Source organism: Talpa europaea, assembly GCF_964194135.1.
Source record: "Talpa europaea genome assembly, chromosome: 5".
Classification (NCBI taxonomy): domain Eukaryota; kingdom Metazoa; phylum Chordata; class Mammalia; order Eulipotyphla; family Talpidae; genus Talpa; species Talpa europaea.
The window spans coordinates 113,783,717-113,800,263 of NC_140071.1; the positions used below are offsets into that span (position 1 = coordinate 113,783,717).

At 45.9% G+C, this 16,547-nt stretch overlaps 1 protein-coding gene across 4 annotated transcripts in view; it reads right to left on the bottom strand.

Annotated features, from left to right (window-relative positions):
- KIT (KIT proto-oncogene, receptor tyrosine kinase) overlaps positions 1 to 16,116 on the bottom strand; it is a gene marked incomplete at both ends in the record, with an annotated part of 80,761 nt that extends 64,645 nt beyond the window's left edge. For all 4 annotated transcript variants that reach the window (XM_084233839.1, XM_084233838.1, XM_084233837.1 and 1 more), the window contains one exon: positions 16,041 to 16,116. In XM_084233839.1, coding sequence (XP_084089965.1) covers positions 16,041 to 16,116 — 76 coding nt within the window. The remainder of the gene's footprint in view (positions 1 to 16,040) is intronic.
- Positions 16,117 to 16,547: the final 431 nt, after the last annotated feature.

Sequence of the window (16,547 nt, forward strand, 5' to 3'; positions counted from 1 at the left end):
ATTACATATTAAAGTGGTTTATCATTTTCAAAAAAAAAAAAAAATGCAGTGTAAGCAACATTTTACAGCTACTTAACTTCAAAGAACAAAGTTAAAAAACATCCCTTTGGACATCCTGGCAATATACCAGGTTAAATATCAGAGAAAGAAAGTCAGACTATCATCAGACTGTGACAACACATCCTGGCAAAAGGCACTATGTCAAATATTAAAAATACTCAAGCAAAGGAAAGATGAGCCACGGATTTTTTATACCAACTAACCTAATTTTTAAGTATAAAAACTACAAATTGTTATCAGGAAGTACTTCCCACAAGTGCTTGCTGATGCATCTATTAAAGGAATAGTTTCAGAAAACCAAAATATCAGGACAAACAGGACAGAAAGACTAGTGGCAAGCCTGAAATTAATGGCTACTTGTAGAATTAAGACCAATGGTGGAAACAAAGAGTATGTGATTGCTATGTGCTCTGATAGAGTCATTTTAATACAGCTATCAGAACAATTAGGGGAGGCAGGAGCATCTCAAAAGTAGAGTATGATTGCTGATTGCCTTTAGATAGTAAGGGAATAAAAAGGATATCACTTCATATCCCAACATAGAGGGGGCGGGGGAAGGAAATTAACAGGCTATTCTCAGGTTTAATAGGAAACCCACAGAAAATAGCCCCCAGAAAGAGCAAGCCCAGTGTACTATATAAAGCTATCAGTATAAAGACAATGATTAGAATAAAAAAGCACAAATCTTTGCAAGTATCCAAAGGCACACCAAAATAATGGAAAGCAAGGAGAATAACACAACACAATATCCATGAAACAGTCTTGTTAAATAAGCAAAAAAAGATACCTAAATAGGATCAAATCTCTAAATCACTATTTTACAGGAAATACAGAGAAAGGAGAACATGTTAACCACCACAGCAGGAATGCAAATCAACAGAATTCAGACTGTAAAACATCGCACAAGACAAATATGCAGTTTCTTCAGTGATGGGGGGGGGGGGGCTAGGACCTACAAATAAGAAATGTCAAAAAGGATATTAATCAATTATAATAATGGATCTTGTTTGAATTTTAAAAACAGTATGTATTTTTGCATACGTGTATTTATTTTCAATAGGGGGAATGTGACTACTGGCTACTCAATGATACTGTGGAGTCCTATTAATTTGGAGGGGTGACACACTGGTCTCATTTATGTTTAGGGAAGGGAGTCCATATTTTAGTTCCATATTGAAAATATTTCCAGATGGAATTCTGTGAGGCTTGAGACAGGCTTCAACATAGAAGACTAATTAGGTAGAGGTTTCTGATAAGTTAAATCTGGATGACAAACGCGTGAGAGTTCATCATGCTATTCTCTTGTCTAAAAGGTTCAGTCAATTACTCAAACAAAAAATAAATCAATATTTAAAGTTAATGTGAGGCTCAGTTCCTCCATTTGAAAGAAAATGGCTGCTAATAAGTTTTCCAATGAACCAATGTAGAGCCAAAAGTCCTCTATTATTCTGTTTTACTCATCCCCAGGTCAAATGATAGCAAACTTAAAGAGGGTGTATTTCAATGTAGACCCTGAAATTCTCGCTGGACCCAATTGGTGCTAACCAAAGATGATTATTTTGGATAAAAAGAGTCCCACCGCTTAAAATCACTAGTCTTTACTCAAACCTGGGGCAATTAAAGTCACTGAGCAATTGCTTAAGTGCCTACACGGCCTTATACATGAAGCTGGTAATTTCATCCAAATTAATAACTGACATCCTACCAGTCAAGGAAGTTAATGCCTAAAGCCAACGCTGTGGTCACTAGGGACATTTTTTTGCCCATAACTCGTGGTGAGGGGATACCTCTTTCTGTCCTTAGGGTCTCCATCTGGGATTCCTTCCTATCCATCAACACTACTAATACCAAAGGTAACAGGAGTCCTAACTCATGCCTGACAACTGACAGAGAAGAAACTTTCCAGTCAAAAATAATTCAACGTCAGTGAACTTTTGGGGGAGTTGCAGGCTCCCTTGAAACTGGAGAGTTTATTACTTCCTAGACCTCTGAATGACCCCCCCCTCCAAGCTAAAATGCGAGAGTCTGATGAAGTCAACCTGTTGGCACCCAGCCCAGGTCAGCTGCAGTAACAGAACTGAAAGGCCGCACGGTCTGATGGTGGTTCAATGCACTTTGTCCAACATGTTACTGTTAAAGCTAAAGATGGGCAGATTTTAACAAGAAAAAGGAAAGAATCTGAAAGAGGTGCAGAACCCCCAGTCCTCAGAGACATACTGAGAAGCATTCATTCAGCCTGGCCCCTGAAGCATCTCTCTCAACTGTGAAAAAGCATTCTGGTACCTTTTAAGAAAAACGGTTCCAACCTACAGAAGGACGAAGCACCTTGGCACATGGAAGGCTCCCCCAGAGTCTTGGAAGTGAAGACACCTGTCTGTGTTCTCTGGCACTGCACACACTTTGTCAACCCCTTTGGTAAGTTCTTTATGGGGACACCTGCTCAAGAAGTGCTGGAGTTCCAAAGATGGGAGCCATGAAAAGCTGAACAGCAGTGAGTACTCAGCCCTGAGGAGGGTGGGACGGATGGCAGGTAGGACTCCAGGGACAGACATCTCAACAAGCTCCTACTGACTGTGCCCCTGCCCCAGCCCCTCCCCCTGCCCCCTCTAGCCCCTCCCTGTGCTGGGGTTTGCTGCCTCTGACCTCCCCTACTCTGGGAGCCCAGGCCCCTGACCCTCTGAGAAACCCTTACTTTCTCTGCCTCCTTCCTTAATTGACCATAATACGGAACTGAAACAAACCTAAATTAAGCTGCTTTCTATGAGAGGCCCTACACTTCTTTTCTTTCTGGGCTATTTTTGGGTATGAATTGGAAAGAGAAAATTCACTAGAACATAAAATCCAAGAGGACCAGAATTTTTGCCAGATGTGTTCACTGCTAGTCTCCTCACCCCACCTCTCTGCCCCAAACTTCCAAATCTGTGAAATCCTGGTATAGGGTCAGTTTACTAGACACTGGAAAGGACCCCAGAATGAAGCTGTAAAGCTGAAGCACGACAGCTTTACGGCCTGCCGGAGCTGCTATTCAGGTGTCCCAGGTGGAAAGAGAAGCTTCCAGCCTGTTTTGGATTCTCCTCCCTTGGCAGCAGGCACCTCACCTTAGCTCTTGCGGCAGTCACTCCTTGGCCACCCGCGCTTTAGGAAGCAGTCATTCTGGAACTAAGGTGATTGTTTGAAGTAGTATCCCTTGAAAATGCTGGAATGTAAATTAGGCTACACATTCAGATCTACTAAAAAATTCATAAACCCTTCCACATATGCTAGTTTATTTTAAAAAGCACAAGAAGTTGTTTTTTTTTTTCCATGTAAGTGATGCATTTTGGTTGAGCTAGAAACTTGTCTACAATTTCCCTGCAATAAATAGACTAACTATACTAAAATAAGCAGAAAAATGTTTAAACATCCTAATCAACCATTTTCAGGTGGCTATTTTAATGGCAAAGTTTGGATTAAAAATCCTGGTTAATTTAACAGTGACAAGACCAGTCCACACGGTGTTTTACCAAGACTTTTCTTAAAATGAAAACCTTCACAATGGTCATTCTCTTGATGTCAGCCATTAAAAAGGAAATCTACATTGTGAAAATGAAGGTGGAGCTGCATTTAAAACATTTTGCAAACTCAAAATTGTGTCACGACTTTCCAAGTAGATTAATTCTCAAATTTTGAGCATTTTTTTTAAACATGCACTAGCCAAGTAGAATAACAGATAGTCAAGCCACCAGCTACCTTCCACACTTCTATAACTGCCAGTAAATGTTTTTCCCAGAAACCAAACCTACATTATATCCCTTTCTATAAATACTTCCAATAAAAAGAGACACCAAATAATTCCAAAGTTCTTTGTGATAACGCCCTCCTTTGTTCTAACTCTGCTAAGCAATTCCTCTGCCGAAGAGTCTGCTATTATATTTAAATTACTGGCAGCCTATGATTGTTTTGAAGAATTTTATAATACACTTTGAAATAACCCAGGTCAAGCGGGGTAAGCCCAACGGAAGTTTCATCTCACTAAGAACTTAAAGATACAAGTAAAGGAGTAAGGTTGTCTCAGTTTTTTCTCATCTTTTTCCCACTGGGTCAAAGGACAAGGAATCCCCAGCAAAGCATCCCTCACAGCCTTTCCTTAAGTGACAGACTTCTGTCTCCTCTGTCACCTCCTCCCAAGCTCCCAGCTCCCAGTTACCTTCTAATAACCTTCTCAAGCAGGACTGGGGAACCTAGGCAGACTCTTAAGATGTCCTAAGCCACACAGGACCCTTACCGAGGTTTTGGGGAGTTGTTTGTTGCTGTTTTTATGAATGAACTGATAAAAAAGGAGGGATATGCAGACTGCAGCTTATCATCTCACTAAATATTTAAAACCTTTCCATAAGCAAAGACTCAAGGAGCATCGATTGATACCATCAGATGTTAAAGTCTATAAAATCTGTGTTCTTGGCTGGAGTTTAGAAGGTGGAGAGGATAATTAGCCTTGGGATTAAAAGCACACCTGGGGGGGGGGGGCTACTCTGGGCTGCATTGTAAATATATGTAACACATGCAAAGGTGAGATGTGTACTTGCCTGTTCTTTAAAGTCATTTTTCTGAATCAGCAGCTACTTCACCAGATTACGCTTCCAAAAATCTCGTCACATATGGCATTGCAGGAAACACTGCGACTACTGAAGAAAATCCAGGTGCCCTAGTGTAGGGTAAGTGAAAATGGTATCAGGCTTTTCTGCCTTCCTGCCATTAGGATTGATGATGGATCCCTGCGGTCCTGAATACATGCCTGATGGTGGGCACCTGGAGTAGGGTGTGGGCATACGTCAGTGGGTACACCTGGGCTGAAGGACTGAGCCTGTAAGGGCAGCATCACAGGGACGCCAGGAGAACGAACAGAAGAGCAGAGAAGCAGTACCATGAGAACAGAAAAAGAGAAGCAGAAGGAGAACCATGAGAGAAGGCCGGAAAGCCCAGAAAAATTGAAGACTTGCTGGGGGCTGGGAGGCCTGCCAGCCCCCCCGGCACCTCTGCCTGCTGTGTACCTGGTAAATCCCAATAATAGCCTGCAAAAGCCACCAAGGGCTCCAGGACTTCTCTTTACCCCGTCTGCTCGGGTCATAGAGATTTTGCTCCATGTCCTCCAGCTGTAAAAGTGTCTGATATCTCATCTTTAGCTCGTCTTCACAGCAACACTTTCTAGGGCAGCCTTTTGGCTAATGCTAGCCCTTAGCTTTCACTCACTGTTCACACCTTGACCTAGTCCCGTCCTACTCTCCAAAGAGTTAACTCATGTATCTTTCTCCTTGGATATACGCCTGTAAGAAGTGATACCTACCCCTCTAGCTTCTGGAGCAGGACTGTTATTTGAAACTTACTGCAGATTTGTTACTTTCCAATCTACCCAGCACTTATCTTCCCAAGCACCCTAGGCTCTTCACAGGCAGGGCTCACAACTCGGACATTATCGCACATCTCAACCTGACAGGTAAAATGGCGTTATTAACCAGCAGCTATTGAATTGCAAGTTCCTTTTTTTATAATATTTTATTTTATATAATTCTTACATCATTTTTCATTTTTTGCACAATGTATGCATTTTCATTTTGGTTATATTCCCCATACAATTGCACCCCCCCCATTGTTTTGACCCTAATCCTTCCTCTCCATACCCCCTTCCCCCCGTAGTGTGTCTCTGGTTTATAGTTGCTTGTTGCTTGCTGATTTTTACTTTGTATTAATTAGTCTTTTTCTTGGTCCCTTATTTAGGTTTTCTAAATTCCTGCTATGAGTGAGACCATCCGGTATTTTTCTTTTTCTCTCTGACTTACTTCACTGAGCATGATCCCGTCTAGCTCCATCCATGTTGCTGCAAACTGCATGTGTTTATCTTTTTTGAGTGCTGAGTAATATTCCATGGTGTATATGTACCACATCTTCTTGATCCAGTCATCTATTTTGGGGCATTTGGGTTGTTTCCACAGCTTAGCTATTGTAAATAGTGCTGCTATAAACATAGGGGTGCAGGTGCCCTTTGGAATTAATGTTTGTGTCATTTGGGTAAATACCTAGGAGTGGAATGCTGGATCATATGGGAGCAAGTTCCTTTTTACCAATGGACTTCTGGCTGCTCTAATGCGTGCCATATTGAGCCATGACTATGAAGTGGCCAAAGGGAAAGGACATCTGGGAAGGGAAGTTAGGGTGGTGGGTAAACCGCAGACTTAACAATCTACCCCTGAGTAATCAAGGGAAAAGAACTTCCTCCGTCCTTTCCAATCTTTCAGCCTACAGACAGTGTGCTCACTGGGTCTCAAAATGTCAGTCAGTTGGGCAATGACAGAGCACGATCATTCTGAGGTCAGGGCTAATGATGATTGATTATGGATTTCTCTAGACCTTGAGCTTCCTTCTGTTTTTCTTATATTTAGCACTCAGCTTAAGCAATGTGATAACACCATTCCTTCTGCGGTTAGACCCCCTCCCACACCCCCTCCCCCCAAAAGATCAACAACCCAACTTTTAGGCTGTGGGTTCTTTATTCGTTATTTTCAATATAGCCAAAAATTGTGAAAAGACTCGTGAATCATGTTAGTCTACCCAGCTTTTATGAGAAACACTTTACCCACAGCCAAGGCAGAGAGGAATGAAAAACGACTGGTTATTTTATTTAGAAAGGATTTCAGACAGGCCCTGAAAGGGTCATAAACCAATTGAGTTGGGCAGGACCTAACCATTTCAAAATGACAATTATTTGACTTTCCTCATACCTGCAGTGAAATCCCTAGAAGTAGTGCTGGTAATGCAATAAAGTCTTTGCCAACCCTTACCATCAAAGAATATTCCCTAAAAAAAATCTTAATTTCCTTCTGGGGCAATTTACACTACTCTCATTCTGTCCATTCTACACTCACATACTACAAATATTTGAAGATTGTCATTCATGAAAGCTTCCTTCACCTTATCTTCTCCGGGCTTAATAAATTCAATTTCTTTAAGTTGCCTTCAAAGGGCCTATTTCCCAAGCTTTAATCATCTATACCCAACATGCCCACCTGGCTCGCTAAGAAAGCCAATAAACATACTTTAAAAATGGCCTAATGTTGAGAATGCAGGATTATCTTTTCGTAAACATTTACTTTTGATTATATGACTGACAGTTAATACACATTTCTTTATAATCCCCCAATCTGACCATAATATTACAGTTATGGGCTGTGACAGGTGGGGTTTAGTTGTATTTCTTAGGTAGATGGACTCTATGCAGAATCTCATTTAAATCCACCATCATGTCTATGAAATTGAGATTCAAGTAAAGCCCAAAACAATCATGTTCTCTAACATCATATTCTCTCCCTCAAAATGGGCTTCTCCGCCTCTGACTTTATTTCTGTTAATTCCATAACATCACCAGTTCTCCCAATTAGCAATATCCACATAACTCCTGTTCCCCTTCCCAAATCTCATCAGAACCTGACATATCAAAGGTGCTCAGAAATAAATCTGTCAAGTGAATGAAATCTCTTAGGTGTTCTCTCTTGATAATTTCCAGAGCAAGCACCCTAACAGCCAGGACCTCAGTCCGTCCAGGGCCCGTCCAAAGAGCCTGCCAGATTCTCGCTTGCCCAGCTCCCCACCAACATCTCTCAGCCATGAGATTGAAGAACACCCTCACACCCCAAAATGTTCTGAGATTATCTGTACCAATATTCAGAGCATTATTCACAACTGCCAACAAGTGGAAGCAACCCAAGTATCCACCGGAAGATGAGTGAATAAACAAAAGGTGGTATCTATATCCACCTACACATTAACACATGCAGACACACACACACATTTCCTTCCTTAAAAAGCAAAGACATTCTGACATAGCTACCATAGGGATCAACCTTGTAGACATGCTAAATGAAATAAGGCCGTCACAAAATCACAAACATTGTATGCCTCCACTTCCGTGAAGATGTCCCTACAGTCAAGTGTATAAAGACAGAAAGAATGGTGGTGGCCAGGGCAGGGGAAGGTAGAAATAGGGAGTTAGTATTGAATGGGTATAGAGTTTAAATTTCATGAAACGAAAAGTGTCCTGGGAATACAATGGTGGAAGCAACCATCGGTGTCCAGCAATGTGACTGAAAATTCGTTGGAATGATAAATTTTATGTCATGTATATTTTGCTAAAATTTAAACACACCATATCCTTCTCTCAGTTCTGGCTGCCCACAGCAAAGGGGTGTCCAAGCTTTGGGGGCGGTTTGCGGAATGTGCTTAACTGGATGGAATGGTTCACCAGCAGCTCTGGACTTGCAAACAGGTCTGCAGAGCCACTGCCGGGTCAAGTCCACCCCAGCCTTGACTTCAAAGCTTTTTTCATTTGAACCAAACACAACACTAAATATCCCCTCCTTGCAATGCTCCTGGAGGCTAATCAGAGTATCATTCCCCTCCAATTCTTCCCCCTACTCCTCTAAACCCCTACCCGTGCATCCCCAGCCATCACACCAAATGAAAGGTGTGGCAATCCTCAAATAAGATTTTAAATATCCTGTTCCCTGTTTAAGTTTTTTTTCCAACTGAAGCCTCAACTACAGACATAACCTCTTTTAAGGTGCAGAAATTAATTTCAAATATTACCTCCAATGGCCATTTTTATTGATCCCTGATCCCTATCACCTGCCCAGCAAGAAACACCTCTCCTTTAAAGTTCTGCACAAGGGCCTCCCTGGTGGCGCAGGTGGTTGAGCGCCGCATTGTGAAGTTGTCCACAACTTCTGCAGTGAGGGTTCGATCCCGGCTGGCTGGCGAGAATCCCACATGGTGCGGCAGACCTCGCCTGTCTCGCCCGCTGCTCCCCTCAGCAGTGCACTTCGATCAGTCTGCCTGTTTTGCTCCCTGCTCTGTCTCTGGTGAATCCTCTCACCCTCCTGTGCATTTGGCCTGTACCCCAGTTTTTGTATAAAAATAAATCTTTAAAAAAAATAAAGTCCTGCGCAAGCACCTTGCATTTCTTATGACATCAAATTCTGCTTTTAAGATGGTGGCTGTTCTCTTATCCCACCTGTAGGGTAAATGTCAGGCTTTTCTGCCCTCCCGCCATTAGGATTAATGATGGATCCCTGCGGTCCTGAATGCACGCCTGACAGTGGGCACCTGGAGTGGGATGTGGACATACGTACGTGGGTTACACCTGGGTTGAGACTGGGTCTATAAGGGTGGTATCACCGGACACCAGGAGACCACCAGAAGGGAACAACCAGGAGAAGAGAGCAGAGAGAGAGAACGAAACCATGAGAGAACCCCAGAGAGCTGACAGAGTGAAGATTCACTGGGGGCTGGGAGGTCTCCCAGCCCCCCTGGTACCCCTGCCTTGCATGTACCTGGTAAAAATAAAATCCTGAAAAAGCCACTGAGGGCTCCAGGACATCTGCATGGAGTCATAGAAAACCTGCTCTGTGCCCATCCTGCTGCTACCCCCCACCCCCAGCTCCTACTTGTAATCCCTGCAAGGACCAAAACAGGGTGGGACGGGCAAACCCTTACTAAACTGAACCTGAAATGTTTACTGAGCACTTACGATGTTCAAGTTTGGTGTTAAGCACTGCAGAAGAGGAGCGATGTTAAGCCAGTGTTTACTGAGCACTGCTTCGTGTTCAGCCTGTGGCAATGGCCAAGTTTAGCTTAGCCTTTACTGAGCACTGCTGCGTGTCCAACCTGTGGCAATGGCCAAGTTCAGCTTAGCCCCTCACTCCCAGGAAAGACAGTCATGGAAATGTGCCCCCCCCACCCTGCCACTCCCACCCAATGAAGCTTTCAATGCAGCTTCATAAGTTAATAGGTTCATGGACCTTCAATCCTTAGTCACCTGAAAAAAAATGGCTAATTGTAGACTTTCCCCTTTCTAAATTTTTTTAAGAAGTGGGGTACAGGCCAGAGTCGCAGGATCGGGGGGGAAGATTCATCAGAAAGAGAAGGGAGAATAACAGGCAGATGCATCAAAACACACTGCTGAGGGGAACAGTGGGCGAGACAGGAGAGGTCTGCCGCGCCATGTGGGTTGCTCCCCAGGCTGGCCAGGAATCAAAATCAAGGGCCGCGGATAGCCTCACAGCGCTGTGCTCACCCCCATGCGCCACCAGGGAGGCCCCCTTCTAAAATTTTATACAGAAATCTTCAGTAACCTAGAAACAGACTAAGAATAAAGTCAAATGGAGAACTGGATAGAAAAGTATGCGTTACCACTAGCCATGGACTTTTAAAAAATTAAGACATTAAATGTGTAAATATCTTAAAACCCAAAGAAAATCCATATAATCAAGTTGCAAAGCACTTTTGAATTTTCTCCTAAGAGAAAATACTGCAAGAGGAACATAAAACCAGCCTTATTGTGGAGTCCACGGTGAGGAACAAGTGCCAAGCATGCTGCCTGCGTGGGCAATGTTATGCACTCACGCCTCCCAGGAGCCCTATGCCACCATCCCCATTTTACAGACGAGGAAATGAAGCAGGAGGACAGGATAAAGGATCTTGCTTCAGCCCACATACCCGGCAAGTGGCAGAACTGGAGGAAAACCCAGATTGCCAATTTCAGAACCCAAGCTCTTAACTCTGATGCCTCGTGCCCTGAATAACAATTTCTCTTAAACTTTAAATTCTGCAAAAATGTTGAAAACCTAGCTGTCAGAAAGGTATGCACTGGAAGATATTTAACAAAAATGTGTCATGACCAAAATGTAAGCATGAAGGCTGAAGCACAAGATAAATGGAAAAATTAGCAGGTATAAATGTTTTTGTTGGAGAAGTCATCTGAGATTTTTTTTCTCCTGGGGAAAAAAAAAGGTCCACGATCTGTTCAATCTCTAAGACTAGAGATTCCCAAACAGTTCTATCAAAGGCTATTTAAAACTCAAGAAAAAAAATTTATTTGATTTTAGAGACTGTCAAGTTAGCACTTATTGGTACTTGCATGCAAGAATTATAAAGAGAAATAGTCCAATTCTACATACTCTTGAGTTTTCTCAATTGTAGCTGCTTATCCCATCTCAGGCCCTGGGCCAAGAAACTTTATAACAAGCTTTTTCTAGTTTTTCAGGCAAGCATATTAGAGTAGGCATTATTCCCATTTTAGGGATAATAATAATCCTTATTTTATAGATAACTATGGCTGACAAGTATCAAATTTGTACTGAATGTGCCAGGCAGCACCATACTAAAAACATTATATGTAGCAACACATTTACTGGCGCAGAGTGATTAAGCAATGTGTCCAGAAACACACAGCTAGCGAATAGCAAAGCTAGGATGAAAAAGTGAAACTCAGCAAGGTTAGGCAACTCCAAAGACACAAAGCTGTTAACCATGGAGGCAGCTGGCCATTATAAGGCTGTCTGTCCTCCACGCCTTCGGCCTGTGCTCCTTCCACTAGGTACCTTAGTGGTTCCACCTGCATGCACCAGGCCCAAGGTTAAATGCCATCCTACTGAAGCCTGGCAGAGGTGAGGGTATTGCCCAGAGCAACCTGAAGAGCACAGATGCCATTGAAACTGACCAGATACCTAGATCCTGACATAAATTCTCCAGATTATTCAATGTTACCTGTTTTCTAAAATGCTTAAGGGCCAAACAAAACACGTACTGGATAATCAGTTTACAAACTTCTCTTATTAAGAGTCATAAGTCAGGGCCTCCCTGAAGAAACCTATGAAGCTGTCCGCAGCCTCTGCAGCATGAGTTCGATCCCCGGCCAAGGAGCAACCCACAAGGTGCAGCAGACCTCTCCTGTCTCGCCCGCTGCTCCCCTCAGAAGTGTATTTCAGTCAGTCTGCCTGTTCTGTTCCCCACTCTGTCTCTGGTGAATCCTCTCACCCTCCCGCACCTCTGGCCTGTACCCCAACTCTTGTATGCATGAATAAATAAATTTAAAAAAAAAGATTTATATACAAGCACTGAGTACAGTCAGAAGCGCAGGAGGGTGAGAGAATTCACCAGAGCTAGAGCAGGGGCCAGAACAGGCAGACTGACAAGTACACTGCTGGGGGAGCAGCCAGCGGGCGGCAGGAGAGATCTGTGCGCCATGTGGGACCCTCGCTGGGGGTCGGGGATCGAACTGGTGCTGCAGAGGCTGAGGGGAGCTTCTCAGCCCAGCGCTCAACCGCTGCGACACAGGGAGGCCCAATAAATAAATCTTTAAAAAAAAAAGTCGTAAGTCAAAGATGAACTGTCTCATGTCCCAAATTGTTAGAAATCACGGCTGCTCATCAGGCTTACTCACAAATCCTTTCAACAAGGATTTGCACTGGACTTGCCTGACCCTCTTCACTCTGGATGTGCAGTCATAAAGTATCTACTCAAGTTCTAGAAACTGCATGGAAAACTTTGCCTAAGATTCCTTCCAATATCTTTCTGTTTTCTTAAAGTTATCACACCATGAAGGCAGCAAAATAAAGTCCCAAGTCCTAGTCTTTAACCATTAAACTAAAATTCATTCAGAAGAAAATTCTGCTGTGGTCTTGAACGCTGGCTTTGAGGGATCCCTGGTATTGTCCGCCCTCAAGAACTCGGCTCAGGACAGCACAGTTCATTTCCCGGTGTCCTTTAATCAGCCAGGGAAGCTTGAGGAAATGAGTCAAAATCCTCAGGTCAACTTCTGGCTGTCAACAACAGCAACAAAATCTATCAGCCCAACATCTGTACATAAACACACTCCAAGGGAAGCCCACGATACACTTGGCACATTCCTACAAGAATTTGTTTGGGGGAGAAGAAAGGTTTGCGTGGTTAACTGTCATTATAGCTCATCCAGCTCGGGGAGGGTAAATGGCCAATTGTATTTCCCACTACTGGGGGTGGGGATGTTCTCTTTCACAAGCATGCCGCAAGTATCTAGTGATGCTAAGACCCATTTTTATCTTATGGAGTGGGGGATGGAAATTTTCAACTGACTTAGAGACAGTTGAATTTAGAACTGGCTTATCTTTATTTCTGAGGAACTAACTGGAATGGTACAGCTAACACCTAAAGCCTTCTACCACAAGGTCAAGTGCCTCTGCACCTCCAGGGAAGGTGTAATTTAATGACTCTCCTCAGTAACTACTTACCTCAAATTGAGAACACTCTAACTCAGATATCACAAGGTAAGCAAGGTTAGGTTTTGGTTTATTTTTTTCTCACCCAAATAGCTATGTTCTATTCCCAAAACTTCCTACCATACCTGGCATATATTATGCATTCACTAAACATTTCCAAACGAATCTCCCTTTACAAGCAATTTTGCCAAATCGTGTGAATGGATATACAGTTGGGCATGTGGGGGCCAATGCCAGGCTTCACCACGGATTATTTTGGGAAAGTAACTTACTCTTAGTAGTTTCTCCAGCTATAAAATGGTAGGAATGAACCATAGTAACAATACTACCAAGGCCTGTTGAAAGGACTGGAAATATGAGGCTGAGACCCCATCCTGGTGCAATTTCCAGGAAAGCAAAACGACAACGTACAACACACATAATATGTAATTTTAGGCATGTTAGCAAACGTGGTGATAGCACAGCGTGCATGACTTACAAAGACTGAGAATGACAAATATGTGGAGGGGTGGAAAAATCAGAATGGCTATCAAGGAATTATCTTGGCTCCTTTATAAGACCATCATATTTCCAACAGGATAATCCAGAATGTTGTGTCCAGCTGCTGAGGATAACTCTAGCCTCACACTTGCAGGAATACGGGGAATGTATGATTCACTATTCCTTGTAAGTTCATCCTGCTGGGCTTGTAAGTTCATCCTGCTGGGCACAGAAGTTGTAAACACTGGGGGGGAAAGGGGGAGGGAGAGGAAGGTATCCCTGAAGAACTGGCACCTCCTAGTTCTCAAAAGGAAAATTGTAGGTGAAATTGTGTGGATGGAGAAGAAGGTGGTGGCATAAACCATATATGTCCATGCTTTGGCAAGGGCAGACCAGTGAGATATGAGCACGGAGGACAGTGGACAGAAACTGAGAAAATGTTCAGAAAAAGTATAGTTTGCACTCCGAACTCAAAAAGAGGAAAATTTTGGACCCAAGGAATCCTTCAAAAGACAGCTGCCTAATTTTCCTCTTAAGGAAATAGGGCTCCCCCATATTTAAGTGACTACCCAAGGACACACAGCTAATCAATGGCTGAGAAAGGAAGACCAGGAGGGCAGGACAAGGCGCTGTCAGTCACTACACCACACTTCCCCCCAGGAGCCAGACCTTAAAATTCCCTTTGCTAGAAATTTACTGGATGGAGCAGAATAATCATGATGATAAGGAAGTGATTGATTCATTTCTTTTTTAAAAAGGGAAATAGCGTGCTCTCTACCCAGGTGGGTTGACATACCTTAACTGAAATTAAAAACCGCCAAGTAGGTACCAAAGGTGTCACTGAAGCTCAGTCAAATCCCACAAGGAATTTGACACTCACCAGGGTCCAGAAGCAAGGCCTCCTGCTGCCCCCCACCCCCCCCCCAACAGGAAAGCCCTGACAATACCTTCGGAGACCCGGAGGGGGGTGGCTGCCCTCTTGAGACTTTCTGTGAAAACTGACCACTTGTCCTAAGTCCCACAATAGTTCACTGCGGTGCTTCCTTTCCAGACCTTGAAATCCAATTCGGATTCACTTTCTATCCTTACATCATCAGGAAGCCCCTCAAGGGGGTTGTGTGTGTGTGTGTTTGTTAAAAACATGGGCGAGAGCGGGGCTTTAGGACTTCGCGGGGTGACCCGCACACGCTCAAGAAGGGGTAGGAAACTGACCGAGAGGGCCCAGAAGTCTGCAAATCCTCCCCCCAAGACCCAAGTTCCCGCGCAGATAGAACAGGATTTTCACAACTGCTTAAATATCCAAGAAAGAGCTGCAGAAAGTTCCACCACTCCTATCACCCCCGACCTCGGCAGCCAAGTACAGAGATCTCACCAGGGGGAGTGGGGGTGTTGTGGATTTCAAAATACCCAAAGATAAAGAGGGACCTGGGATTACAGGTCCTTGGCACCGATTCGAAGGGTCTGCAGACCCCGGACGGCCTAGCGGGGCATCCAGGCTGCGCGCAGGAGGTGCCGGGGTCGGGGACCTCAAAGTCCCCGCGCGCGGTGCCTGCGTCCCCCAGGGGAGCAAGCGGCCAACGCAGGCACCAGCCGCTCGGAGGCGCGTGGCAGGAAAGAAACAGCACCTCGGCGGAGGGGCGAGCCTCTGGCACGGGATTTACAAAAGCAAAAAGTCTGCAACCTAGCGGCCGCTTTCCACACGCCTTGGCCAAGTTGTTCTGTCGCCACCACCTCCAGGTTTGGGGGTCCAGCCCCAGAGCCGCACGCCGTGGCTCTGCATGGAAAAGCATAACCAGGGGAGCTGGGGGAGCCGCAGCCTTTGACTCCAGCCACGGATGGCGCCTCGAGCAGAGACGGCAGCGGGTCAGTCCCCAGCTCAGGGGCACAAAGAGCGGCCGCGGTTGCAAAGCAGCAACCGCAGAGCAAAGAAAAGGCTCTCCAACTTTACCCTCCGCGCGCCGAGCCCCGGTGCGCGGGTCCTCCGGGGTGTCGGTCACACGAGCGCAACTTTTAACAAAAGGCAGCAGCGGCCGAGCTTCCCACGGCCGAGCTTCCCAGATAACGCTCGGGTTGCTAAACCCCGATCGCCGCCTCTGCCCGCAGGCACCCTCTGCAAAAGCAACCCCAAACTCGCAGGCAACCCGGCACCCGCAGCCTGCGTCTTGCTCACGCCTAAGATCCTCCACTGCCCTCACCCCGGGAAGACCCCTAGCTCAGCGCCCTCCACCCCGAAATAGCAGCCGGGGGCTCCTGGCGCAGGTGAGCCGGGCAGGGCGCACGAGGGTCGCGGGGACGCCTCGAATCTTCCCGGAGGCTGAAACGCACGGGCGCGGGAGGCCAGCACCACCGCTCCGGACACACCCCGGCGTGTGCGAGCCCGCGGGGACACAGGCTGCACCCGGGAGCGCGGCCCGAGCGCCCGTCACGCTCTCCCACCTGTCTGGACGCCGAGCAGGAGGCGCAGGAAGAGCAGGACGCCGAGAAAATCCCAGGCGCCGCGAGCGCCTCTCATCGCGGTGGCTGCGCTGAGATCCGAGCTCCGTTCCACGTTCCAGCTTTCGCCCAAGTGCACCGCGCGCGGCAAAGCCGAGCCCCCAGAGCCGCGAGCGCCGAGCTGCAGCCCCTCCTCCCAGCGCCCTCCCCCTGCGCGCCGGCCACGCCCCTTCTCGGCGCCCCTCCACGCCTCTCCCCTCCCTCTCCCCGCCCGGGTCTCGCTCTCTGCGGGCGGCGTCTGACCCCTGCTCCTTCGACGGGCTACTCCCGGGGCTGCGGAGCCTGCAGGGAAGGGGGGGGCTCGCCGACCCTCGCCCGCAGCTCGCGACCCCGGAGCCCCTGCACCTCTCCACCGCTTCTCCCCGGTGGGGTGGTGGGTTCGCCGGGGGCGGCTCCGGGACGAGGGTGGTGCTGCCCGCGCGCTTTGTGAAGCCGGGCACCCGCGCACAC